The 26,382-nt window shown below is 44.3% G+C and overlaps 1 protein-coding gene across 2 annotated transcripts in view; it reads right to left on the bottom strand.

Moving 5' to 3' along the window:
* Nucleotides 1–24,563, bottom strand: part of SLC25A36 (solute carrier family 25 member 36) — a 41,591-nt gene extending 17,028 nt beyond the window's left edge. Inside the window, exons 1-3 of one of the 2 annotated variants that reach the window (XM_055125533.1) lie at nucleotides 24,276–24,563; nucleotides 7,960–8,124; nucleotides 3,749–3,826 (exon numbers count right to left, since the gene is read on the bottom strand). In XM_055125533.1, the coding sequence (XP_054981508.1) occupies nucleotides 3,749–3,826; nucleotides 7,960–8,124; nucleotides 24,276–24,316 (284 nt within the window). In that variant the 5' untranslated portion in view covers nucleotides 24,317–24,563. Of the gene's footprint in view, nucleotides 1–3,748; nucleotides 3,827–7,959; nucleotides 8,125–23,424; nucleotides 23,495–24,275 lie in introns of those variants that run through there. The other variant, XM_055125534.1, reaches the window with a different exon arrangement.
* Nucleotides 24,564–26,382: the final 1,819 nt, after the last annotated feature.

Genomic DNA, 26,382 nt, shown 5'->3' on the forward strand with positions numbered 1-26,382 from the left:
AGCTATGTATTTTTTTTATTGACTAAAAGACAAATTCATATATAAAGTTCCTAGTATCCTACGAACCTCCTGTAAAACTCCCAACCCACACCAGATGCCTATTTCAAAAGCAACTAACAGAAAGAAACAGAGAGCTGAAAAAGATTTTGATGACTGGACAACATACAACTCAGACTGGAAGGCTTGTGTAATGCCAGGGCTAAGTTAAATACACTTAACTGAGCTAAGTCAATGTGGTATGAGCACTTAAATAAACAAAGAAACAACACATCTGCTCTAGAGTGGGAGGGAGAAAGGAACTGACTTATCACCGCAGATGCTAGAGAATGATGAGGTACTGGGTTGTCTGTCTCTACCAGCACAGTGGGCACAGTATCTGTCATCAAACAATTCTAGAAGAAACCAGCGTCCAGCGGCCAGTCCCGTTTCCTAACATCTGCATACATCCCATCGAATCTACAGTGTTCATTTTATTGCTAATTTCTTGACTTCACTTTATGTATCCCAACTACGGCCTGCATGTTTAGTTTTCTGGGTACTTAACTGAATTTAGTGCTTGCTGTATCCTATTATTTCAGAACTACTCTGATTATCTGTCCAGAAAAGGGCAAACAAGACAAATGAGGAGACTTGGTATGATGCCTCTTAATGTGCACGAGGAAAAAGGGAAGTTAATCTAACTTGAATAAAACAATTTACTTTGAGAATGGGGAAAGAAGGTACATAATACTGAAAAGGGTGTATATTTTTAGCAATCAAGATGAAAACATGTCCAGATACGAAATAGGCAAGAACCATGTAAGGCAATTCACAGCAGATGCGCAAATGGCAAATATTTACAAGGAGAGAGCGATTGAACAAAACTAAGTGCAATAAAACAGAAAAATTCATGGTTAATCTGTCTACCTGAGCCAGTATTAAAAGATATGGGCAGTGGTCATCATTGGTAATATACTACTATAGAAAAATGAATTCATTATTTGAGAACAAAAACATGACATGCTCTTTTTGAAGGCCACATTGAGAAATACTGAAATAGGTTTTGCTTCTTGGCCCATACCTGGCAGTGCTAAGGAATTACACTCAAAAATTACTGGCCACTCCTGACAATGCTTTGGGGATCACATGGGATGCCGGGGATCAAATCCAGGTTGGCTGTATGCAAGGCAAGCACCTTTTGTGCCCTCCGTACTATCTCTCCGGCCCCAAGGAAATATTGATTTCCAATGTGTAGGGTCGGAGATAAAGCTCAGTGGTAGAGTTTGTGAGGCTTTGGCATCACAAAATAAAGTTAAAGAGCATGTCATTTTGTTCAGAAACTCCAATTAGGGTGCGTCTCCTAAAGGAGCGTTCCTTCAACCTCTTTACTCCTGTGGAGTGACCGCTGTTCTGTGTACTGTCCACTGAATGGCAGTTACAGCCAAGGTGGTACATCGATGATTTTCAACCTTTCTATACTGGCTGAGCAGCACCCAAGAACACTATTCTAAGGAACTTTTAGCATTTGCTAAAGTACTGTAAAGTAAAGGCACACCTATGCTCACAAGCAGCAAAAATCTAGAAATAATCTAAAGACATTTCAAAAGTGGGAAGCTTATTAGTCTCTGCAGCAATCATACTACCCTAGTTTACAGCAACAGGGATTAAGTCCAGGGCTTCACACATGCGGAGAATATGCTTGACCACTGAACCACTTTCCTGGCCCCCTATACAATGAAAAAAATCTTAACATATTCAATACGAAAAACTTCAAGACAAATTTTGTTATATATTTTGTATACTTTTACTTATGTAAATAAGTATAAAAAAACTTTTATATATATGACAAGCCAGAAAATGTTAAGACTCTATTTGCATAAAATTTATGTATATTAATGGTGGTCAATATAGAGAGAAGAGTTAGTAAACGTGAGATATACAGAGAGTGAGGTACTATGTCGAACCAAACACTATAAATGTTCTTTTTTTATATAACGAAGGTGAAACTTTCACTGTAAAAGTTCTATACTGTAACATTTGTGTGTACATGTGGCAGGATAGCCAAGCTATATCCTTGGCCCCTAATTCGTGAAAATTCTTTTTTTGGAGAGCAGGGAACAAGCCTGGCAGTGATCAGGGCTCATCCTAGCAGTTCTCAGGGGCCCATTAAGTGGCATTGAGGGTCAAATCCAGGTAGGCCACATGCAAAGTAAGCACCCTACCTACTGTAATATCTCTTGGACCCTGAAGAATTTTTCCCCCCCTTTTTGGGTCACACCCGGTGACGCACAGAGTTATTCTTGGCTCTGCACTCAGGAATTACTCTTGTGGTGCTTGGGGAACCATATGGGATGCTGGGAATCAAATCTGGGTCAGCCTCATGAAAGGCAAATGCCCTACCCACTGTGCTATCACTCCAGCCCTGACCCTGAAGAATTCTTTCTTTTTTTTTTTTGGCTTTTTGGGTCACACCTGGCGATGCTCAGGGCTGAATCCTAGCTCTGCACTCAGGAATCACTCCTGACGGTGCTTGGGGGACCATATGGGATGCTGGGAATCGAACCCGGGTCGGCCACATGGAAGGCAAACGTCCTACCTGTTGTGCTATCACTCCAGCCCCCTGAAGAATTCTTAAGACAGAAAAATCGTGAATCGAAGATGGGGCCAGCTCGTATAGGGGTTAAGGTGTTTGCCACAACCCTACATGTGGCTCCAAGACACCACCAGGAGTAAGCCCCAAGCACAGCTGGGCATGGCCTAGAGCTCCCCCATGCCCCCCTCCACAAAAGTGAGAGCTAATGAAACCAAGCTGACACACAACTTTGATACAGAAAGCTGAACATACATTTCTACTTGTCACATGAATTTTTCATAGAGCTGGGAATGGAAAAAGCCAAGAACCAAAGATAAATATTAAAACAAAATGAGACAAACCAAACCAAACAAAGCTAAAATATTATCAGAGAGAGAGGGAGGGGGAGGGGGAGAGGGAGAGAGTGAGCACAGAAGACCCGAGAATCTGCTTTGCCTGCAGAGGGCGTGGGTTTGATCCTTAGTACTGAAAAGTCCCAAGCACCACTGGAAGCAAACCTTGAGCACTGTCAGATGTGGAGGAGGGAAGGGAGAGAGAGGGGAGGGAGAGGGAGGGAGGGAGGAAAGGAAGGAGGGAGGGAGGGAGGGAGGGAGAGAGACAGAGACAGAGACAGAGCGAGCGAGTGAGAGAGAGGGAGAGAGAGAGAGAGAAAGAGAGAAAGAGAGGCAGAGGCCTTAAAATACCTTTTGACCACTTAAAAAAGTGTAGTTGGGTCCACCCGGTATCCCTTTCAGTAATTACTGTGGTGCAGGGGATCGAACAAGGACTCCTTTAGGAATATGCTCTCCCAAGGGACATAATCCCTAGCCTTTGGCTTCTTTAGCAGAGAAATCAACTGAACCATCTGATTTATCACCTCAGCCAAAATTCGAGTACAGGTCTAGATCTCCAGATCGCCCACCTCTTCTCACTGGTTTCTAGTCTATTCTTGATGTGCATGTGGTGCCGGGAGTCAAAGCCATGCGCTGGTACATGCAAAGCAGGTGCTCTACGACTGACGGAGCCACATCCCTGGGCACCCCCCTCCCTCTGTATTCTGAACTTGGCATAATCTGTGTCTCATCTCTGATGACTACCAACACCAGTTTGCTATACAGACCCTGATTTTCTGTAGCATCTTCCCACAGTAAGCTAGAAAAAAGAAAGATGGTCACAGTTTTGCTTAGCACTTTTTACCTTGAAGGAGCCACCCCCACTAAATTGGGGCCTAATCCTCTAAACAAGGAACGAGGTCCTTCTTTTTCCAAGATCATCCTGAAAAACAGAAAGTATTATTTAGACAGGGAAGTCCTTCCAAAGCCTGGAACTTTAATTGTATAACAAACTTAGGCTCTAAGTCCTTAGTTTATCCTCAAATATTATGTGAGCCAGAAATGAGTTTTTATTTATGAAAATAAGTTTTTCTTATTTAAAGAAAATAGAAAATTTGCTAAAAAAAACAACCAATAACCAACTTAGTAGTGATAATAAAAATAACTAAACCTTTCCTAAATACAGCATTATAGATTTCACCAATAATTATCTCTTGTTGGTTTTTCTTGGGGAGCCATACCCACCAGTATTCCAGGGCCACTCCTTGATCAGTGCTAAGGGTGGCACCTAGAGGTGCTTACAGGCAAGGTAGAATGGGAACAACAGAACACGGGCCTCTCTATCTCTCTGAATCTGATCACGCCACATAATTTCTATCCCCTCCATTTTACTATTACATTCAATTCCTGATTAGAAATGTAAGTTTAGTCTTTCCTCAATATTAGACCAAAATTCTGCACAATTATCTCCTCCGACAATCCAGAGAAATGCTCTGGGAAAATTAATCACCTAGCATTCTTTTACAATAGGAGACCAGTTGCCATTTCCCATCCTATTCATTTAACATTTATTTTATGAAATATTTACATTAAAACTAGGAAAAGTAAGAAACAGAACAATGCAGGTAAGGGTTCCTGTGTCACTGAGAAATTTCCAGTTTTGGAAAGTTACATTAGACAATGTAATAGACCCTATTAAAAAGTAAACACCACACAAGACAGACACATATGCCTTGCAAAGAAAGAAACACAGGCATCTCTATCTAATTCAGTGGAGAGCTTGAGAGTGATTTATAAATTCTGAAAGGCAAGAACGAAGATGGAGGAGGAGGAGCTATTTTTATTTTATTTATTTATTTTTTGCCACACCCAGCGCTGCTCAGGGGTTAAGTTACTCCTGGCTCTGTGCTTAGGGATCACTCCTGGGCTTAGGGGAACCTGATGGGATGCCAGGGATCAAACATGGTTTGGCTGCATGCAAGGCAAGTGCCTACTTGTGGTACTATTGCTCTGGCCAGGAGCAGTTATTTTAATCCCATTAACCAATGAGGCCAGAGGGTGCAGGGACTACTGGGAAGCCAGCCCTTCCCCCAACCAAAGGAGCTTGGGGCAGAGAGAATTTGTGTGGAGTAAGGCACCTGCCTTGCTTGTGGCCTTCCTGGTTTGAGCCCCATGGCCATACGTGGTACTCTGAGGACTATGAGGGGTCACTCCTAAGCACAGAGCCAGCAAAAGCCACTGAGCATCCCTGTGTGTTCCCCCTACATGCACCAAGAATGAGCTCTTGAAAGATAATTGAGCACAATGGGTAGTTAAGATTCTGAGTTGTGAGGTCAGACTTCTCAAGTGTTATGCTCAAGTGTGGTAGCTGATGAACTGGGAGACCAAATGTAGTAATTTCTCTTACCTCATTTCCACTGATAGGAAATAGGAAAAACCAGTGGCCATTTTTGAGGTTCCAGTGAGGATTCAGCAAGTTAATAAAAAATGCAAAGTAAACACTTGACATCTTAATGTCATTATCATTGTTGTAAACAGAATGTAAACAGAACATTTGTTTACAATATGGGTTTCTCTGATGCCGACTTAAGCAGTCTAGGGCAATGCCAGCAATACTAGACTCAAACAGTTTAAAATAAAAAATTGTACAGAAGCACATTTTTAATATTCATCTGCTAGTCATTTCTATATCATAAATCCCTTTGAAAATCTGGGAGGGTCTAAAAGCTCTTCTTTAAAGAAAAAATAAATATCTGGCCGAGAATGCGGCTGGCGGGTGAAATGTATGCCTGGCATATGTGAGCTCTGGGTTCCACCCCCTGAATTGCAGAAAAACAAAAACCACACATCTGTAAACACCCACCCACAATTTTGCATACAACTTCATAGAGTTTATAGACCTCTTCTAGTTCATCCATCAGCTACCTGTGATACAATGGAAAGCCCAGGAGGGATTCTAAAACTTGCCAGCCAAGAAACCCTGAACTGCATTCTACCTGACAAGATTCCTATAATCCAGGATAGTCATAATGACAAGAGGGGTCCCTGGGGACATACACAAGCAGAAATCACATTCACAGGTGGTGGGAATGTAAAGAAGGTCCCAAGCCACTTAGGAGAAATGTTAGACTCGTCTTATCACTGGGCAACTGTCCTCCAGGTCTATCCCGGAGAGAAAAGAACATATGTCCCTACAGTGACCTAATCTCCAACAAAGGTAAACAACCCAAATGGCCATTAACCAGTCAGTGAACAAACAAATTGGGGTAGTCATTCTGACAATAAAGACACTTGTTACAACATAATGAACTTTGAAAACATACAGCCAGTGACCAAAGACCACGTTTTATGTGATTGATTCCACTCATGTTAAATGCCTAGAAAGGGCAAATCTATATTGGCAGAAAGAAAACAAGGAGTGGGGGTGAGAGGAAAGGAGGAGTGATTTACTAATAAAAGAGGGTTTGACTTTTATAAGGATGATGAAAATGTTCTAAATGTGGGTAGCGGCGACAGTCACATGATTCTGTGAATATACCAGAAACAATGGAACCGTACAGTTCAGATGGCTAAATTCTATTCCAGTAAAGAAACTGGAGGGCAAAAACCATGACAGTCATGACAGTGCGATGAGGAGAGCAAGCACTAGTCCCTGAGCAGGGAGACAATGGGAACAGGAGTCAGGAGGCTGATGGTTCAGAGACAGGTGAAATGTGGTAGGCTGCTGCACAAGAGGGTCTGGAAAACAGTCACCAAGAGGGTGACTATAGCTCCTGTGAAGCCAGACATGACAGACATAGAGGTCAGGAGATGACGCAGTGGTTAGGGTGCATGAACCAGACCCCTTCTGATCCCTGCCATCGCTTGGTCTCACATGCACAGCCAGGTGTAGTCCCAGAGGCCCCTGCGCAGCACCTGGGTGGCTGCTCCCCCAGCACCAGAGCCCGAGCAGTGCTGAATCCGTGAGCCCTGCCACTGAAATGCCAGCCTGGTCGGCAAAGAACCACTGGTGGGAGCCTGGGCCTTTGGAAGGGCTGACCTCCCCTCTCCAAAAAAAGGGGGAAAACCAGTGAAAATAGGACCAAAAATTTGCTTATATACATACATATAATCACATAACCAATTATACATCTTTACTGACACAGATGTCAAAGAAAACTTCTATGAAGAGATAATCAGTAGAACCACAAGTCAAAGCCAAAGTGTTTTAATTCTATGACTAGCCATTTTCATGCAAAATTAATTTTATCCTACTATTCACTATCCAAGTTCTTAGCTAAATCTGAATAAGGAAAAGTGATGAGATATTTTGTCAGAATAGACACGGCATGCATTTATTTGCTACTACAAAACAAACATTACTGAACTAAATTCAAATAGATTATGTCCCAAGTTAGTTGATAAAAACCACCAAGCAACATTAGACAAATCCCATTTTTAAACCAGTTGAGTTCTACTCTAAATCTCATTAATGTTTAGTTTATATAAATTAGACTGCTGTTAATTGAATTTACTTATGTACTTGTAAAATTAAATAATGCAAAACGCATTTAACATAGTAAAAAAGTTAAAAATACGAAAAATCTCAAATAGCTATATAACTTTAGAAAAGAAATCCATTGTAGAAAGAACAGGAAGATAGTTGTGGGCACTTTGAAGGTGGTGAAAACGCAATAAACTTTCATGTCCAAAGCTTAAATATTAACAGTATGTTACCCCTATTAAAACAAACTTATAAATTAAATAGAAATCTATTCTATAAATATAAAAAATATTAGACATATAATTATAAATAATACCACATTATTATCTAACTGAACTCTCCATTGGGGATTAGGATTTCAAATGGGAATATATAATACAGAATACCTGTCACTATGTTCAAGAGCCTTTTAAAATATGGGAGAATGTGAACAATTAAACATGAGCATCATTAAGGTAAAGATTGAAAATAAAATCCTGAATTGGTCAGTTTGCAGCTCAGAGACAGAACACATGCTCTGTATGGATGAGGCCCTGGGCTCGTCCCTGGTCCCCATACCCCCACCTCCCAAATCCTGACTGCTGCGCTCTCACTTTAGGCAATGGAGAGGTCCAGGAGACATGACTCGGTTGACACTGGCACCAGCCATTGTATTCAGCTGAACTTCAGAGATATACAGCGTCACAGAAGATGACTGCAGTCGTGTTTTCACAACTTCCAGTGGACATGTCAGAATCGCTCCCACGGTACCACCACATCTACCAAGGAACACAGAAAACAAGACTTACTACTGAATTAATAAGTTAGCCCACAGCAGTGAACTGTAAAGGAATGTACCACTGGTGCTTTGCTTTGATCAAGAAACTAAAAATTAGCGTTTTTCATTTCAGAGACTCAATGGGGCAGGAGCGATAATACGGAAGATAAATTACTAGCTTTACATGTGGCTGATGTTGGTTCCATCCCAGGCACTGCACGCTTTCCAAGAACAGTCCAAAACAACCTCTGATCACCCTAGAGCTTGTCTTGCCCTCAAATACATAAAATGATTACCAAAAGAAAATGGAAAAAAGAAAAAACCAAAACTCAACATCTCAGTCCATTATCTACAGAGCAAGAAGAATCAGTTAAAGTGGCAGGAGTTATTACCACACTTTAGCAAGTCATATCACAGTTTTAAATACTATTCAAAGGGTTTTTTTTGTTTGCTTCTTAACTAGATACTCTAACCATCATGATAACTTATTTCCCCTACTTTAAATACCCATTTTTTTCAGAAGTATTTTGGTTACAAAACAATATATACTGAATTCTTACTACCAATGTCAATTTGAGTTACTACTGGAATTCTGTGCAAAGTGGGTAGATTAAACTAAAATACAATTTAAACCAATTTAAACACAAAAATAGATCATTAAACGTTAAAAAAAAAAAGCTCAGAACAAATCACAACATACTGTTTAGAGGCAGATAAAAGACAGGCTGAGGGGCTGGAGCGATAGCACAGCCTTGCATGCGGCCGACCCATGTTCCATTCCCAGCATCCCATATGGTCCCCCAAGCACTGCCAGTAGTAATTCCTGAGTGTATGAGCCAGGAGTAACCCCTATGCACCGCTGGATGTGACCCCAAAAGCAAGCAATCAAGTAAATAAATAAATAAATAAATGGCAGGCTGAGCAGTTACTCTTTCTAAATGCAGGAGTAAAAATAATTTTTTTCTCATAGCGCTAATAGCTACCTGGTGAAACCCTGAGGATTATTCTCTAACCAGGAAAGAAAATCTCCCACAGGGCTAGAGAGAGAGTACAGCAAGTAAGGCACTTGCCGTGCAAGTGGCCAACTACAATCTGAACCCTGAAACTCCATATGGTCCTCTGATCTCTGTCAGGAATACTGAGTGTACAGCAAGGCGTAAGTCCTGAACATTCTGGATGTGGCCCTCTCACCTGCCTGTCCCATTCCCCCAAAACACACACACGCACACACGCATTGGTGTTTGAATCATACCCAGCAATGTTCAGGGGTTACTCCTGGCTCTGTGCTCAGGGCAGGTGCTTGGGGCGGTGCCCGGAGGACATATGGAATGCCAGGGATCAAATCGGTTTTGGCCACGTGGAAGGCAAATGCTCTGCCTGCTGTACCGTCACTCCGCCTGTTCCTCAAAAAATATCTGAATTGACAGTTCACCAAACACATGGACACAAGTAAACACAGATTTGTCAAAATCACTGGTCATCACTGAAATGCAAATTATTAAACCACATCAAAACCTGCTGCACTTTGAGAAATGGCTAAAATGTCTGACAACAGCAAGTGCTGATAAAGAGCACCTAAAAATCTCACAAGCTAATGGGAATGCAAATAACAGTCATTTAGAATGATGGGGTAGCCCTGTAGTTTCCAAAAAAATTAAAAGACGAGTAAATAAAATTAAAAAAAAAAAATTAAACATGCAACTCTCACAAAGTCTTGCAAATCCTTCCACTACGTACTGACCTGTAAGAAATAAATAAACCCTTGGGGCTGGAACGATAGCACAGAGGGTAGGGAGTTTGCCTTGCACTCAGCGACCTGGGTTTGAATCCCAGCATCCCATATGGTCCCCTGAGCACTGCCAGGGGTGATTCCGGAGTGCAGAGCCAGGAGTAACCCCTGTGCATTGCCAGATGAGACCCAAAAAAGCAAAAATAAATAAATAAATAAATTAACCCCTAACCCAGGACCTGTTCACGAAACATACACCAGCTTTACTACTGGCAACTGATGAGAAACAAACTGGGGTACACTGATACAATGAAATATCACTTTGCAAATAAAAACCTGGATGAATCAAAAAAGCACAATGCCAAATGAAAAAAAAAATCACATACAAATAGTTTTCACTTTATTTTTATTTTTTTGACAATGTGAAAAAGACAACCAGAGGCCAGCAATGCGATCAAGATCACCAGAAGTAGTGGAAAAGGTTAGAAGTGACTTTAAAAGCCATGAAAAACAGAACAAAACTAAGCAAAAAACGTGGGAGGCCATAACCTCTGGAGTTTAGGACTTACAGCTGGCAGGAACCGTTCTAGGGCCCACAAGTCGCATAGGGAATCAAACCAGAGTCGATCATGTGAAAGGCAAATGACTCAACTTCTAGTTCCCTCTCCAGCCCCTTGAGCAATTTCTGAGATAACAGAAGTGTTCTGCATATTTATGACATTCCTCAGTGAATAGTACACTCACAAAGGAAGAAGTTTATTGAATATAATTATGGCATGTGACACAACAAGCCAAAATGTGAAAACTAGTAGGAAGTGTTAGTCTACGAACTATTATAAGGTAAATGAATATGTAATGTAAATTTTGCAAACTTTAATCATGATAGACTGATATTTAAAAAAAATAACTAGAACTTCAAAATAGAAAACTAAAGAAAATCAGAGGCTGAAAAGAGTACATAGGTTAAGGTGGTTGTGTGCATATAGCTGACCCTGGTTCCATCTCCAACACCACCGGGTCCCTCCCAAGCACCACTGGAAGTGACCCATGAACAAGAGTCCAAAGCCCCCAAAGATTAAAGTCATCCTGACAACACAATAAATGTGTTTGTTCTCACAAAATCTGTTATGAAAGAACACATTAACAAGGGTTAGAAGAGATTTAAGGGGCAAGAGAGGGAGTATGGGTGGGTAGGGCAGTATAGCAGGTAGGTGCTTGCTTTGTCTGAGGCCCATCCTGGCACTCCAGGAATGATTCCTGAGTACAGAGCCCCCAGAATGCCTGAACACTGCTGGGTGTGGAACCTCCTCTTCCCCCTACCCAAACAAACAAACAAACAAACAAACAAAACCAACACCAAAAACAACAACAAAAAACAGATTTAAGAGGCCAAGAGATAGTAGAGCAGGGAGGGAGGGTACTTGCCTTACAGCTGAACCTTGGTTGATTCCTAAGTATCACATACAATCCCCCCAGCACTACCAGAAGAGAGCCCTGAGCACAGAGGCAGGAGTAACAATTGCTCCAGTTGTGGCTCCCTCCAAAGAAGAAGGAAAATTAAAGGACATTTCTACACAGCTAAGAAATTCTATGCTTCACATTCAATTACATATCTATCCACGAGGAAAAATCCTAAACAGCAACTCAAAGTTTACTTATGTGAACTGCTTTTATTTTGTTTGCTTCTGGGGGGGCCACACTTAGTGGTACTGAGAATTAGTCCGGGCAGTGCCTTACACCCAATGCAAAGGGCAGAAATCCATAACACCTCAGAGCCTGCACTGAGTATGCCTAAAGAAGTGGTTTATTTACAGTAAACCAAACATGTTTTAAAAGTGAATTTGCCTAATTTCCCTGGCTGGGGAATGTATTTGCTTTGCAAACTTCCTGAAAATAAAATTCAAAGGCCCCAACTTTGCAATAAACATTTAAATTTTACACTCTGTAAAACTCATAAACTGTATTTAAAGTCTTCACTACAAACAAATTACCTGTATGATTGAAATAAAGTAAGCAAAAACAAAAGGCTAAATGTATAACACAGGCATTGATTATAAGATAATAAGCACTATACAAAGCAAACAAACAAACACACCAGCTTAAAAACAGTTTCAGGGGTTGGAGCGCTAGCAACAGCGGGTAGGCCGTTTGCCTTGCACTCGGCTGAAGCTGACCTGGGTTCGATTCCCAGCATCCCATTCCCTGAGCACCGCCAGGATTAATTCCTGAGTGTAGAGCCAAGAGTAACTCCTGTGAATTGTCGGGCGTGACCCAAAAAGCAAAAAACAAAAACCACAAAAAAGTTTCTATACCTCATAGGCTTGTTACAAGAATGATAGGATATAAAGGATAGTTCCCCCTATTTTTTTTTTTTTTTTTTTTTTTGCTTTTTGGGTCACACCTGTCTTTGCACTCAGGAATTACTCCTGGCAGTGCTCAGGGGGGCCATATGGGGTGCTGGGAATCAAACCTGGGTCAGCACGCAAGGCAAATGCCCTACCTGCTGTGCTATAGTTCACATTTTATAATCACAGAAAGTGTTCCATGCAAGTTAGCAATTACAAGTAACAGTAACTAACAAAACAGAAGTGTTATAGAACTGCTGACTGGCCACAGAAAAATACATTTTGCTCTTCAAAAGAACTTCAGGGCTGGAGCACAGGCTTCATATGCTGGAGCCCAGGTTCAATGACTGGCACGCTGTGGTCTGTAAAGAAATGCTAGAAACAGCACGGACCCAACCCAGCACCCTGGGGTGTCATCGCCCCACCCCCCCAATCTCCCAGGATTAACTAAATTTATCTCCTGTTCATGTAAAAAAATCTTGCTATCTAAACAAATAAGATAAGGACAGAGCCATGGACTTTTTTTTTTCTTTTGGGGTCACACCAACAATGCACAGGGGTCACTCCTGGCTCATGCACTCAGTAATCACCCCTGGCGGTGCTCAGGGGACCATATTGGATGCAGGAATTTGAACCCGGGTCGGCCGCGTGCAAGGCAAATGCCCTACCCGCTGTGCTATTACTCCAGCCCCTAGCCATGAACGTTTTTAAACGAGGAAGCCAATGGCAACAGCAAAGGCTTGCTGATGGTGAGACCGGGAAAGGAAATTGGTTGTCAGCATGTCAGACCCCTTCGAAGCCTAAGTGATGAAGCAAACCTGCCAGGTAAGACAGAGGTAAGGCAGAGAACACTGGCAGAAGAACTGGACAGTACAGGCTGTATATTGTCCAGCTGGCATTCTTGCCCACCTCCCCCAATTCTTTGAAGAAATGAATTCAACAATCTGAGTTAAGAGTTAACAGATATGATGGGTGCAAAACAAAACCACCCAACCCAAGGCATCTTTTGAAATACTGGACACACAAAACGAGTCCATCATCTTCCAGGAAAAGAGGGCCACAACAGGAAGTCAGAATAGCATGAGACTTCTCAAGAACTGCAGATTCTCATTTTGGGATTCCGTACCAAACCAAACTACCAAGCAGGCAGAATAAATATACTTGCAGACAATTATTCAAGACATTTCCTACCTCTGACTCTCCTCTCATAGCTACTAAAAAAACAAGGAGTCCATCAAATCACTGTTAGTCAACTCAATACAATGACATGCACATTGCTCTGGCCCTGAACATGTCAGTAATACTAGGAATAAAACAGTGAGAGGGTGGGGAGAAAAACAAGTGCAGAAGGGAGCACGCCTCTAGGCGGTAGCAAGTGTCAGAAATAACCAGTCCAAGCATGATTAGGATGACACAGTTGTGAAAGATGAACTTCAAAAGGACAGTTCTGACTATATAACACAAATGCTAAAATCAATGACACAAATATCTTGGGGCTACAGCAATGGTACAGTGGGTAGGGTGTTTGCCTTACACACCGCCAACCCAGGTTTGATTCCCAGCATCCCATATGGTCCCCTGAGCACTGCCAGGAGTAATTCCTGAGTGCAAAGCCAGGAGTAACCCCTGTGCATCTTGGGGTGTGACCCAAAAAGAAATAAAAAAAGGGGTTCAATCCTCAGCACTGCCCCATATGCCAAATGAGATCCCAGAGGTACTGCTCTTTGACATCTCTGGCATCAGAACGAAATGTGGGCAAGTACCACAAATGAAATGTGAGCCCCTGATCACGGTGTGTACTTCCTCCCCTTTCCCCACTCCACACCATGCATTCAAACAATGGGAAGAGAAAGGAAATTTTTAAAGCAGTATTAGTTGGCCAGAGACAGCAAGAGTGAGAGTCCAGGGTTAAGGATTACCTTGTGTGCAGCCAACCCAGATTCGATCTCAGGTACTGCAGATGGTACCCCAACCATGCCAGGAGTGATGCCTAAACACAGGGCTAGATTAAGCCCTGAGCACCACTGGATGTGACCTCTGTGCCTCCCCCCACACCCATCACTTGGGGCTGAGGGAGGAGTAGAAAAGGTATTCAGGAAAGAAATCATCATTATGCAATTCAGCTCCACTATGACTATATTCTAATAGTAAGGTATGCATTGATTAAATTACTGATTTGACCAGAAGTTTGTGACTATACACTAGTGTATTAAGGAGTGAGAAATCCTCCTAGTACTCTTAATACTAGTGTATTAAGGAGTGTGTCTAAATCCTCACCTATCTGAACAGGAAGCACAAATGCCTGAGAGGAAGTTGATTGATATGGGAGAGGGGTGTTCGGGGACTCTGCTCAAATCCTCCACACTCCCCTGGCCTTGTACCATATGTGAACATTCTTAATTTTTCAAGAAAATAAAAATTTTTTAACAGTGGGAAAGTCAGTGAACCCCATGGAAAGGAAATGTGCAGTACCTCCTACCTTAGATCCATGTATGTAAGCCTGGAACTCGATCCTGAATAACCTTGTAACCTGGTCATTTATGTGATTCAATAACACACACACACACACACACACACACACACACACACACACACACACACACACACACACACAACTTAGATCAAGTTGATCCTCAGCTCAAAACTTTCCATGACCTCCATGTCATTCAGAAGAGCAAAGCCAGAATTCTCACAATGGCTTGCAAGATGTTAGCGGATCCGTAACCTAACCCCTCTGACCTCAGCTCCTATCCATTCAGCCTTTCACCTACTTTGCTCCCAAAGCAAACACTGGTTTCTGCCAGAACTCTAATTCTTTTTGGGGGGGTGTGGGGTGGGGAGTTGAGCCACACCTGGCAGTATGCAGGGGTCACTCCTGGTGGTGCTCAGGGATGAATGGTACTTGTCATTAAACCCAAGCTGGCCACCTGCAAGGCAAGCTCCTAGCCTGTTCTATCTCTCCAGCCCCCAATGTTAATACACCAACCATGCTTCAGTCTCCAGACCACCTTCTTACTCATTTATTCCTTCTTTCTATAATGTTCTTGACTTAAATACAGGCATGGGTTCCTACCTCTCTTCATTCTTGTCTTTGCTCAACTGTTATTTCTCAGTTATGCTCCCATGGATCAGTACATAAAATTACATCCACCACCAACCCATTAACTTTCCTTTTCCCTTGTACTATTCTTCTTGACAATGACAATTAGCATTAGATATTTTCCTTTATTGGATTATCCCCTTATTCCTTATTCTTCAAGCCCCAAGAATTCATTTTTTAAAATAAACTATTCTTGCATTGTGGGGCTACATCCAGTAGTGCTTAGGGGCTTTTCCTGACTCTGCTCTTGGGGTGGACCATGGTGGTGCCTAGGACAGAACTTGAGTCAGTTGCGTTTAAGGCAAATGCTATCTCTCCGGCCTCCTAAGACCCACTTAATAAAATGATCACTAAATATAAGACAGTGAAACTATTTTCTTTTCATTCTTTTCACGAATAAGTAAACTAAACTATCTCAGGAATTACTGAATATGGAGACTTTGGCCTGTGGTAATCTGGGAGTGTAAACACTTAAGAATCATCAAATGTTCGTTCTACTTGTTATTTCTTGCACATGCTGAAGCTGAAATGCCTGCAGTGCCAGGGGTTAACTCCTTAAGGGAGGACCCCCTGAATAAAAGCTCTGACTAAAAAGCTACTTGGAACAGGATTTTGTTTTTGTATTTTTAAGGTAGGTACAATATAACCAAGAGACTGGTGTACAAAAAGGTCATGGTACAAAAAGAGAGATGGTACAGAGGTTAAGGCACCCTTGCAAGTGGTCGCCCTGTTCAACTACTGCATGGTTGCCTGAGCACCACCAGAAGTGACCCCTGAGCAGACACGGGAGTAGCCCCAAAGCATGTTAGGTGTGGCGGAGCCATCCCCCTTGCCCCCATGATACAGAAACACAGGAGTCAGAAATGTAAATAGTAAGCAGCTTGGTTTTAGCAATAAAACCCCTGAAGCCATAAATCCTTTGAATCATAAATCTCTAAAAGCAGGTAAACAAATATCAAACCTCCTTGGCTAGATGTCCTCAAGCTACGGAACCACCAGTAACCCTTGTGGAAAGAACTTGGAAGGTATCAACCCAAGGCCCACCCAGAGTCTGCTAAGGAACGAGCAGATCATGCTGAAGAGCAGGGATTCAAAGACTACAGCTGTTCAACAGAAAGTCCTGGATATCATCTTTGGTACATACAGGAACCCGGACCTTTGTTCTTTATAAAGTACACTTGTTTTCACAAGGCAGTTTACAGGTGGAAAACAATTCTCTGACTGGGTCCACCATATTGTAGAGTATGTATGTAGTGTGCACACAGGTAATTAGAAATGTACAAAAAATAGGATTCTCTTCCAAGGAATTCTGTAGAAATATATTGGCTAATCTTGAGCAAACTATTTTTTTTTTCCTTTTGGGTCACACTTAGTGATGCACAGGGGTCACTCCTGGCTCATGCACTCGGGAATTACTCCTGGCAGTGCTCAAGAGACATTATGGATTGCTGGGATTCGAACCCAGGTTGGCCGCGTGCAAGGCAAACCCTGTGTTTAATCCCTGGCACCACCAAAAAAAAAAAAAAAAAAAAATTAGCCTAGGAGATTCTAAAGTCTCAGAGCAAGAAAGCAAGTAACCTGTCCCCGGAATTCTATGAATCATGTAGGAAGTCTAAATAAAAGGCTGGTAAGTTACTCTCCCTGTACATGTCTTCTGGGTGTTTAGGTAGGATACCTATTTTTTTTTTCTTTTTGGGTCACACCCAGCAGTGCTCAGGGCTTATTCCTGGGCTCTGCACTCAGGAATCCCTGCTGGTAGGCCTTGAGAGAACCACACAGGGTGTCAGGCATCAAACTCTGGTGGCAAGCACCTTACCAACCGCTGTACTGCCACTCCAGGCATCATCATTATTATTTTGAAGGACATAATATATGTCCTTTCTACCAAAAAGAAGGACATGTTCTGTTTCACACTCCAATTAAGAAAAAGAAAGCTGACTGGTTGAAAATAACATATTTTTTAAAGGTCCATGCAAATGTTTCTGCTGTAGAAAAAAAAAATCAAACTAGTCTTATTTTGAATGCTAAGGCAAAAAAAAAAAATCAATGAAAAACAAAAAATTCTAGCCAACACTTTATAGCTATGAACACAGCAATAAGCCCCCTCAGAAAGTTTAAGATGTAGCTGTATAATCTTCATTGTGAAGAACAGATAATAGAAAGAAAACCAAAATTCCCTACTGAAACTAAGCATGCAGAAGGTCTAAAGCAGGTTAGAGAGCTCCTACTACAAACGGCAGCTTTGTTTCTTTGCAGCAGACCTCAAAATTCTACTTGTCTCTAATTTTTCTCCTACTCCAATTAGACTTTACTCCCAGTCTGCCCTTGGATCCTGCTAATCTAGATCACCCCAAAGGTCTTCAATTGTTCAATTCAATGATTAACAATTCTCAGACCTCATCTTAACAGACTAACAGTATTTGCTCCATTTGAATTTCAAAATACCATATTTTGTCACTGCTTGCTCTTTTTTTGTTTTAAAAAAGGAAAAAAAAATTTTTTTTGGTATCACATTCAGCAGTGCTCAGGGCTTCTAGCTCTGTGCTCAGGGATCACTCCTGGCAGTGCTTGAGGAGACCCTATGGGATGCTGGGAATCAAACATGGATCAGCAAAGCCAGCACCCTACCTATTGCACTATTGCTCAGGCCCCATTTTAAAAAAAAATGTGTGTGTGTGGAACTCTGGAGAGAGCTTCTTCCCACAGTATGCTCAGGGAGCCAGAGACCATTGCAGGTCATGTTCAGTCTATGGCGTCGCCTTACTAAAAAGTCATGCTCCAAGCGACTTAATCTAGGTGCAGGCATCATTCATTTTCCAATAACTGGTAAATGTTTCTGTCTCATCTAGATACCAGATCTCTCTCCTGGATTTCAAACCATTCAAACAAAAGCTTATTTGCCCCCTTGTCCCCTTTTAGAAAAAAACTACTGAAAAATCTATGCTCTTTAAGCAACAATACCATACATGCTCCTCCCACCCCCATGCCCCCAGTAACTGGCTTCTTGATCTCGCCTCATCTCGAACTTGACAGGTCTAAAGCTTCTGATCTCCTCCTCTTTCACCCCTGCTCCACATGCAAACACACCCAGCTTAGGAAAAAATCGGTTTCTTCCGTTCAGGAGTTGAACCTCGGGGCAGTCCAGAGTGACTATACATCATACATCCTATCTTCTCTACCTTGGAAATCTCACCTAAGCAAATTAAACCACGTCTCCCAATTTCCACCATGGCATGACCCCGTGGCCAATTCTCAATCACCTTCCTCCTTCTGCCCTTGGCCCATGGAGAATCTAGCACACTGGGCAGTCTTTAAAATTCTCAATGACTCTTGCCATTTCAGAAAAAGACAAAGTCCTATGGCATGAACACTTTCTAATCATACTATTTAGTCAACTTCTCCCTTGATAATATTTGATACTACAGTAAAACTGAACAAGAGATATTCCTAAGGTGTAGTTGCAAACTGAAAAATGCCAACAAATTTTTCATTTGTGCCCAGTCCTTCCACCCCCACTTCCTTTAGTACCTCCAGGTATGGCCCCTTGGCCTATGAGCACCACTGGGACTGGCTTCAGGCCCCCAAGCACAGTCAGGTGTGAGCCCCCCCGCAGTTTAATATGGAAGAAGATTCTATTAGTCCATCTTATATTCTGAATCTTTCAATAACATACTTCGGTCATTTAGAAAATAATCACTGCATTGTATGGGTCTTCCAAATGTTGATACATTTTCTTATATGCCATCAAGCCCATTTCGACCTTCAAGATTTCTTAAGTTCAATTTTTTCCTAGAAAACTCAACTTTAATCAAATACCAACAATGCTATCAGCTTTCACTGACGCAATAGGTTCATTTCTCTCGTATTTGGAGAAACGGTCTGCCAAATGTTCAAGACTGAAAAGTCCAGTCTAGTCTATCAGCTTTCAAGTCACTATCACTGTCATCCCGTAGCTCATCGATTTGCTCGAGCAGGCACTAGTAACGTCTCTATTGTGAGACTTGTTACTGTTTTTGGCATATCGAATACGCCACGGGTAGCTTACCTGGCTCTGCTGTGCGAGCAAGATACTCTCGGGAGCTTGCCAGGCTCTCTGAGAGGGGCAGAAGAATCGAACCCGGGTCGACCACGTGCAAGGCAAATGCCCTACTCACTGTGCTATCGCTCTAGCCCAGCTTTCAAGTAAGAATAATTTTCACGAAAAAAAGAAGTTAATTCAGCTTTAGATCGAAACTGCCAAACAACTCTGGTATCAATTACTTTCTGGACATTTTCCATTTTATCAGAGAACATGAAATTGAGATGTGTACTCAAGCGTCAGGTTTTAGAAAAATTAATCATTTTTATTGCTTCAAGAGCATTCTTTTATTGTTGTTGTTTTGGGGGTCACAAACTGTGTTCCATGCTTACTCATGGCTGGGTTTGGGGGACAATCTATGGTGCCGGGGATGGAGCTCAGCTCAACAGCATGCCTGACAAGCACCTTGCCCACTGTACTATCTCTCTAGCATTTTCAAGGACTTTTTTAAAGAATAAGAGTGCAATGGCTTCAGGGCTTCAGACTGAGTATAGAGGTCAAAGTCTAGAATGTGGCTGATACCGGTTCAATCCCCAGCACTTGGTCCATGAGCACCGCTGTGCCACGGCTCCAGTGAGCACTAAGATACCAATAGTTTTCCCCATCAGAAAGTGCATCAGCCCTATCAGACAACGTCAGACAAGCGTGTCAATTCAGTGAACAGGTTTCTGCATAGCTGGATGAGACAATTTTCATTTCTCAATGTTAGAAAAGGTCCTGAGAACATCCAGGGTCCTCAAACCACAATGCTGTACTACATTAATTGACTTAGAGGAAAACAGCTTTTTTTCAGAATAGTATAATCAGGATACTTCCCGCATTTTTGCAATCAGTAAAAATGGGGGGGGGGGGTGGGGAAAGGAAGGGTAAAAAGGAAATGGAGCTTAAACTACAGAAATAAAATAAAATAAAATAAAATAAAATAGGGCTGTGTAAAGTGGAAATAAACTAGTTTCACTTTTTTATTGGGGGGTTCACATCTGGTGGTGCTCAGGGATCCCTCCAAGTGCTTGGGGGACCATACGAGGTGCCAGTGAATTGAACCTGGGTTGACCACGTGCAGAGCAAGCATCCTACTTGCTGTCCTATATCTCTGGCCCTATTAATCCCACTATTAAGGAGTCTACTTCTGCCCTGATCTTATAGGACAGGTGAAATAACTGAAATATTATAACTAAATTTGTGCGGAACCAAAACAGCAGACATCCAAATGGAAATTTCTTATTAAATTAGCCAGCAATAAAAGTTTTAATATGTAATTGGACAGATCACTTCTAGAATATCAAAATGTACAGCTCTTTAGGTTATATAAGATATTTCTCATTATATCTACTAAGCTCTCACTATCATTACTACACAGGGAAAAAAACAAAAAGCTAGAAAGTGTATCCCTCCCCGTGAGACAAAATCTGAAATCTCTCAAGAAAACAAGCAAACCGTCACTTGGTGGATCTATGCAATAGATACATTAACTACAGACCATGTGCAATTCTAGTGGAGAATTAAATATTACTTACATTAAATCACATTGCTTATATATCTTCAGATACAGAGTACTAACAGAGGAACTGCTAAAACAAAACCTTATTAACCTCCATTTTGCAGGTTACAAGCAGCCTCCGTCCACTAAGCTGATGACCTTAAATTTAAACTCTGATTACAAACTGGCAAAAGCATAATGGGACCAAAGGCTGCCTTCGACAAAGCCGAGTTCTGTACATAAATATGTCACCTTACAGCCAAGGCCCAATGCTAGACCATTTCGCATATCCCTGCCTAAAAACAGTTACCCAGACAGAAATTGTTGAAATCCTGATAAACACATTATTCATACTTACAGTTACTATAATCAGGAAAACTCAAGGCTCCAAATTCAATTTTGGCCCAAGATTTGAAGGTTAGTTGGTTCCTTAGTATGCACTGATTTTCCATCACTTATCCAAATGATCCTTGTGACCCCATAGATAGAGCTAGTAAAAACTCTTCTATCTGGTTCCTAATTGCTAATTTACAAAATTCAAAAATCTATCTTTTTTGCATTCATTTTTTTTTGGGTGTTTTTGTAGCTATTGGTGCTAGGAAGGGCACACCTGGTATTTCTTTGGATTTACTCCTGGCTTTGAGCTGAGGAACCACTCCTGACAAGGCCCAGAGACGTCATGGGGGACCAGGAGTCACACCCCTGTTAACCACATGCAAGGGATGTACCCTATCACTGTACTATCTCTCCAGCCCCAGAAATCTAGTTTTCAAAGAAAATGTCCGAACAATGATTGCCTACACTAGCAATTTAGATAGGAAAAATTAGACTTCATCCATTAAGGAGGCTTCCAACACAATCTTCTTTGCATTTCTACAATGTTCTTATCACCTATTGCCAGAGGAGCTGGCAGATTCTTTAGATTTCTCACTCTGCAGGCATAAAAAGCAGTTTGACCTTGGGTCCCTTTATTCACATCTCAGTATTTTTCCATATTTTGAAAGGATGGAGCCTGACGATCATTTCCTATCTTTCCTAGTTCTAAGGTATCTCTTAAAAGACAAGCCAAGCCATGTTTGGGCAAAAAAAATCTATGTAACCTCATATAAATGGAGAGCCAAAAGATAAAGGGAAGCAAGTTACAAGACCAGCACCCATTTTGCAAGAGGTCTTATATATCATCACCTCATCTTAAAACTCCAAATAAACAGCACATGTTTTCTGTGTGTGTGTGTGTGTGTGTGTGTGTGTGTGTGTGTGTGAGAGTTGGGGGGTTAGTCAACTCCTAAATTCATTCATTTACATACTGCCAAAACTTCAATTCTTTACCCCTACCTATCTCAACTCCAAATCCAGAGCAGAGATTCTTACAAGACACACAAGCCCTCTAGCTCTGAACTTTATCTTCTCGGCCTTCACTCCTGTTTTTTAAAAAAAGGCCAACCACAAAGGCCTTTAAAACTATTAGTAAGAATAAAGTGGCAGGATATGTGGATAATGATAGTTATAGTGCAATCAAGGCAACATTTCAAATACACGTGCCCTTTAAACAAGACATGCATGATTTGTTTGAAAGCATAATGGAAACGTTGGGAGCTAGAACCAGGCTTTAGAGATCAGAGTCCAAGTTCCTCATGCTACAGACGAAGCAATTAAAATCAAATGCTTCTCCCCCGCCCCCTTCTATTTTTCAATCGATCCCAACAGCTGCCTGAAGCAGAAGTGCTGTCTCCTAACTTTCTAGAGTTGAGATGTGATCTACCCACACGAGGAAATTCCAATTCTTTGCCTTACAAGATACCTTTCGGAGAACACATACCTAGCCAACTGTTCTTGAAAATTTTACTTTGCTCAAACGATTGGTAAACGTACCGAATATGAGTCTTGGCCTAAACTGGGTATCGAGTATTAAAAAAAAAAAAGAAAGAAAGAAAAGAATCGTTTTTTAGGCCACAAAAGTAGCTGGCCTGGGGCTGGAGAGATAGCACAGCGGGTAGGGCGTTTGCCTTGCACGCGGCGGACCCGGGTTTGATTCCCAGCATCCCATATGGTCCCCTGAGCACCGCCAGGGGTGATTCCTGAGCGCAGAGCCAGGAGTAACCCCTGTGCAACGCCGGGTGTGACCCAAAAAAGAAAAAAAAAAAGCAGCTGGCCATAATATAACCAATGTGCATAAATAAAATAAATAAATAAATAAATAAATAAATAAATAAATAAATAAATAAATAAATAAATAAGGATGCAGGAAAACGCCACTGGGGGAGGGGACTCACTGCCAGACCCTCGAGCCTAACTCATCTGACTCGACTCAAAACGACCCTAACTTAACAGGCATCCCTACTACGTTAAAAAAAGCGATCTATTTCCCAAGCCAATTCAACTTACAAGGGAGGGGGCCCTAGGATCCCACCGGTGGGGGTCTTGGGGGGCCGTGGGGGGGGGAGCTCCTGCCCCACTGCCGAGTCCTGCCCCCTCAGCCTCCCTACGGCGCTACAGAACTCCAGATTACTAGGATTCTGCAGAAAGATTTCCGAGGCCCGCATTTAAACCCCCCTTAAAGGAGCCTCACCTGGCTCCAGAGAAGTGGGGGGGGAGGTCTCCTGCTGCCACGCCGCCCCCTCACCTTGCGCCCGCGCTGACCTCGGCCCCAACACCCCCCCGCACCCCACTTTCTCCTTCCAGCGACCGGGAGGGCGCGGCGGGGCGGGGGCGCGAGGGCCAAAATCCCCCCCCCCTTCCCGGCACGGCCGCGGGGCAGCGACGCTCTCCGGCCGGACCCTGCGCGGGGGGGGGGGGGGGCACCGGGTCGCCAGCGCGGGCGCCGGGACCCCCTCCCAGCCGCCCACCGCGGGCCGGAAGGGCCCCCCGAAGCCGGCCCTCGGGGCCCGGAAACGCGCCGCCCGGGCCTGCGGTGCGGCGTGAGCGACGTGAGGCGGCCCCGGCGCCCATTTTGTCCCTCCCGGGCTCGCGCTCTCCGCCGCGCCCCCCGGCCCCGGCCCGCCCGAGGCCTGCAGCCCCGCAACCCCCGCGCCCCCTCGGCCGCCCCGCGGTTTCCCTCAGCCGGCCCGGCCCGCGCCCGCCCGCACCCCCGGGGTCCCCTCAGTCTCCCCGGCCCGCCTCTCCCGCACCCCCGGGGTCCCCTCAGTCTCCCCGGCTTGCGCCTCCCGCACCCCGGGGGTCCCCTCAGCCGGCCCAGCCTGCGCCTCCCGCACCCCCGGGGGCCCCTCAGTCTCTCCGGCTTGGGCCTCCCGCACCCCCGGAGGCCCCTCAGCCTCCCCGGCCCGCGCCTCCCGCACCCCCGGGGGCCCCTCAGCCGGCCCGGCCCGCGCCCCCCGCACCCCCGCGCGCCCCTCAGCCGCCCCGCCCGGCCCGCGCCCCCCGCACCCCCGCGCGCCCCTCAGCCGCCCCGCCCGGCCGTACCCCCCAGCAAACAGATGCACCAGCGTGTCCCTCTGGCTCATTCTCTCTCCCGCATGTCCTCGGGCCGCTGAGGCGGGACGCGGATCCGGCCGCCCGCGACGGCCGGCGGCTTCGGTCCCGGGCGGGGGACGCGAGGCGGGAGCTGTCGGCGAGGTCGCGGCTGCACAAAAGCCTCCGGCACGGCCGTCCCCGCGGCGCCGCAGCCGCGCCGCCTCCCGCTCTCAGGCCCGACGCTCCCGACCCGAAGCTCAGCCAGCGGCGCGCGGGCGACCGAGCAGCCAGCCGGGGGGGTGCGGGGACATGAATATTCCGATGACCCCGACATAAACAGAGGCGCCCATTGGCCCCGGGCTCGTGATGTCACTGGTGGGCGGGGCCTTCTCACGTGATCGCCGAGGGGGTTTCTCAATGAAAGGCCAAGGGGCGGGGCCAGAGCGCGTGCCCGGGCGGTAGTAGGTCACGGCGCCCTCGCGCCTGGTCCGCGGGGTGCACCCCGGCTGCACCTCACCGCTGCGGGGGGCTTCCTGGGGGTGGGGGTGGGGGTCCGCCAGCCGAGCCCCACGCTTCCCTGGAGAACCACCCGAGGAACCTCCTAGATTCCAGCTCCGGAAGCTGAGTTGGGGGCGCCAGCGTTGCCAGGCTAAAGCTTACTTAAAAAGACACACCAAAGCAAAAACAAAAAACTCAACCAACAACGACAACAACAACAAAAAACCCGCCTACTTTTTAAAGAATACTTTGGTATTTGCAACACAATTGAGAGGAAGGAACGGAGATTATTATTGTTATTGTTATTGTTTGGGTTTTGGGCCACACCCTGCCCTGCTCTGGGCTTACTCCTGCCTCTGCACTCAGGGATCTTTGCATCCAGTGCTCAGAGGCAACTCCTAGATCAATGCTCAACAATGCTCCCCGCAGTGCTCAGGGAACAGTGCAGTGCTGGGATTGAAGAGTTCCCACCTGTAAGGCATACACACTAGGCCACTAAGTTATTTCTCTGCCCGCTGCTTTGTATTCTCAACAAAAACGGTCACTGATTTCTTGAACACTTAAATGAAGGGCTGGGATCTGAACTAAGCACTTCACAGAATTTTCTCATTAAACTCTAACTGCCCTGCGAGGCAAGAGATATTATCCCCACCTTTTACGAGGAAACTGAGCAGAAGAATAATTAAATAATAATAATAATAGTAATTACAGCTCAAGGTAATTACCCAAGATCACCCAGTTCCTGCCAGAAGAGCCTGGATTTGAACCCCAGGTGGGGAAACACAAACCAGGATGCTAGAAAGTGCCATCAAGATACTGCTTGGATCCCCACCCCCTTCCCTCCTGATGTGGCCATGAGCAGACCGACTGGGGATCACAGTCGCCTTGTGGGGATTGCACACTTGATGCTCACAAACACCTGGCTCTGGTGTGGAGAGATCTTACACATCAATGGAAATCTGTGTGCAGTAGCACCGAGGATTACACTCAAAGTCTCTGCTTGTTGGTTTGAGAGTTAGTACAGGGGTTAGGGGGTTAAGGCGCGTTTTCCTTAAACATGGCTGACCTGGACTTCAACCCCAGGGTGGCATAGAGTCCTCAAAACACCAGCAGGAGTAAGCCTGAACACCAGTGGGTGTGGCCCTCCCAAACAAAACAAAACAATCCTTGAGCTCGCAAGACAGGTGCTTTAGTACTAAATCATCATCTCCTGGTCCTGAAAGTGGTTTTATTTCCTGGTGGTGCTGGGCAAGGGTGGGGGTCTTACCCCAGGTATGGGGCTCCTGGTGGTGGTGAAGCCAGGTCTTTGCCAGCAGAGTAAGGGTTTTAGTCCTTTTTATCGCTTCCTTCTCACCCGCAAATGGAATGTTTTTATTTTCTCTGGTCCTGGGCACCTCCTTAGGTGATTCTAGACCTGGAGATGCAGGCCTGATTGTTAGGGGCTCCAGCCAGGCTCTGTGTGTGTGTGTGTGTGTGTGTGTGTGTGTGTGTGTGTGTGTGTGTGTGTGTGTTTGTGTTTGGTGCCAGGACTAGAACGTAGGTCTTATGCATACAAGGTAATAGCTCGTTAGAAGTATCACTCACATGCCATACAATTCACCCTATTTAAGGTGTCACT

The sequence above is a fragment of the Sorex araneus genome, chromosome 2 (assembly GCF_027595985.1).
Source record: "Sorex araneus isolate mSorAra2 chromosome 2, mSorAra2.pri, whole genome shotgun sequence".
NCBI lineage: Eukaryota > Metazoa > Chordata > Mammalia > Eulipotyphla > Soricidae > Sorex > Sorex araneus.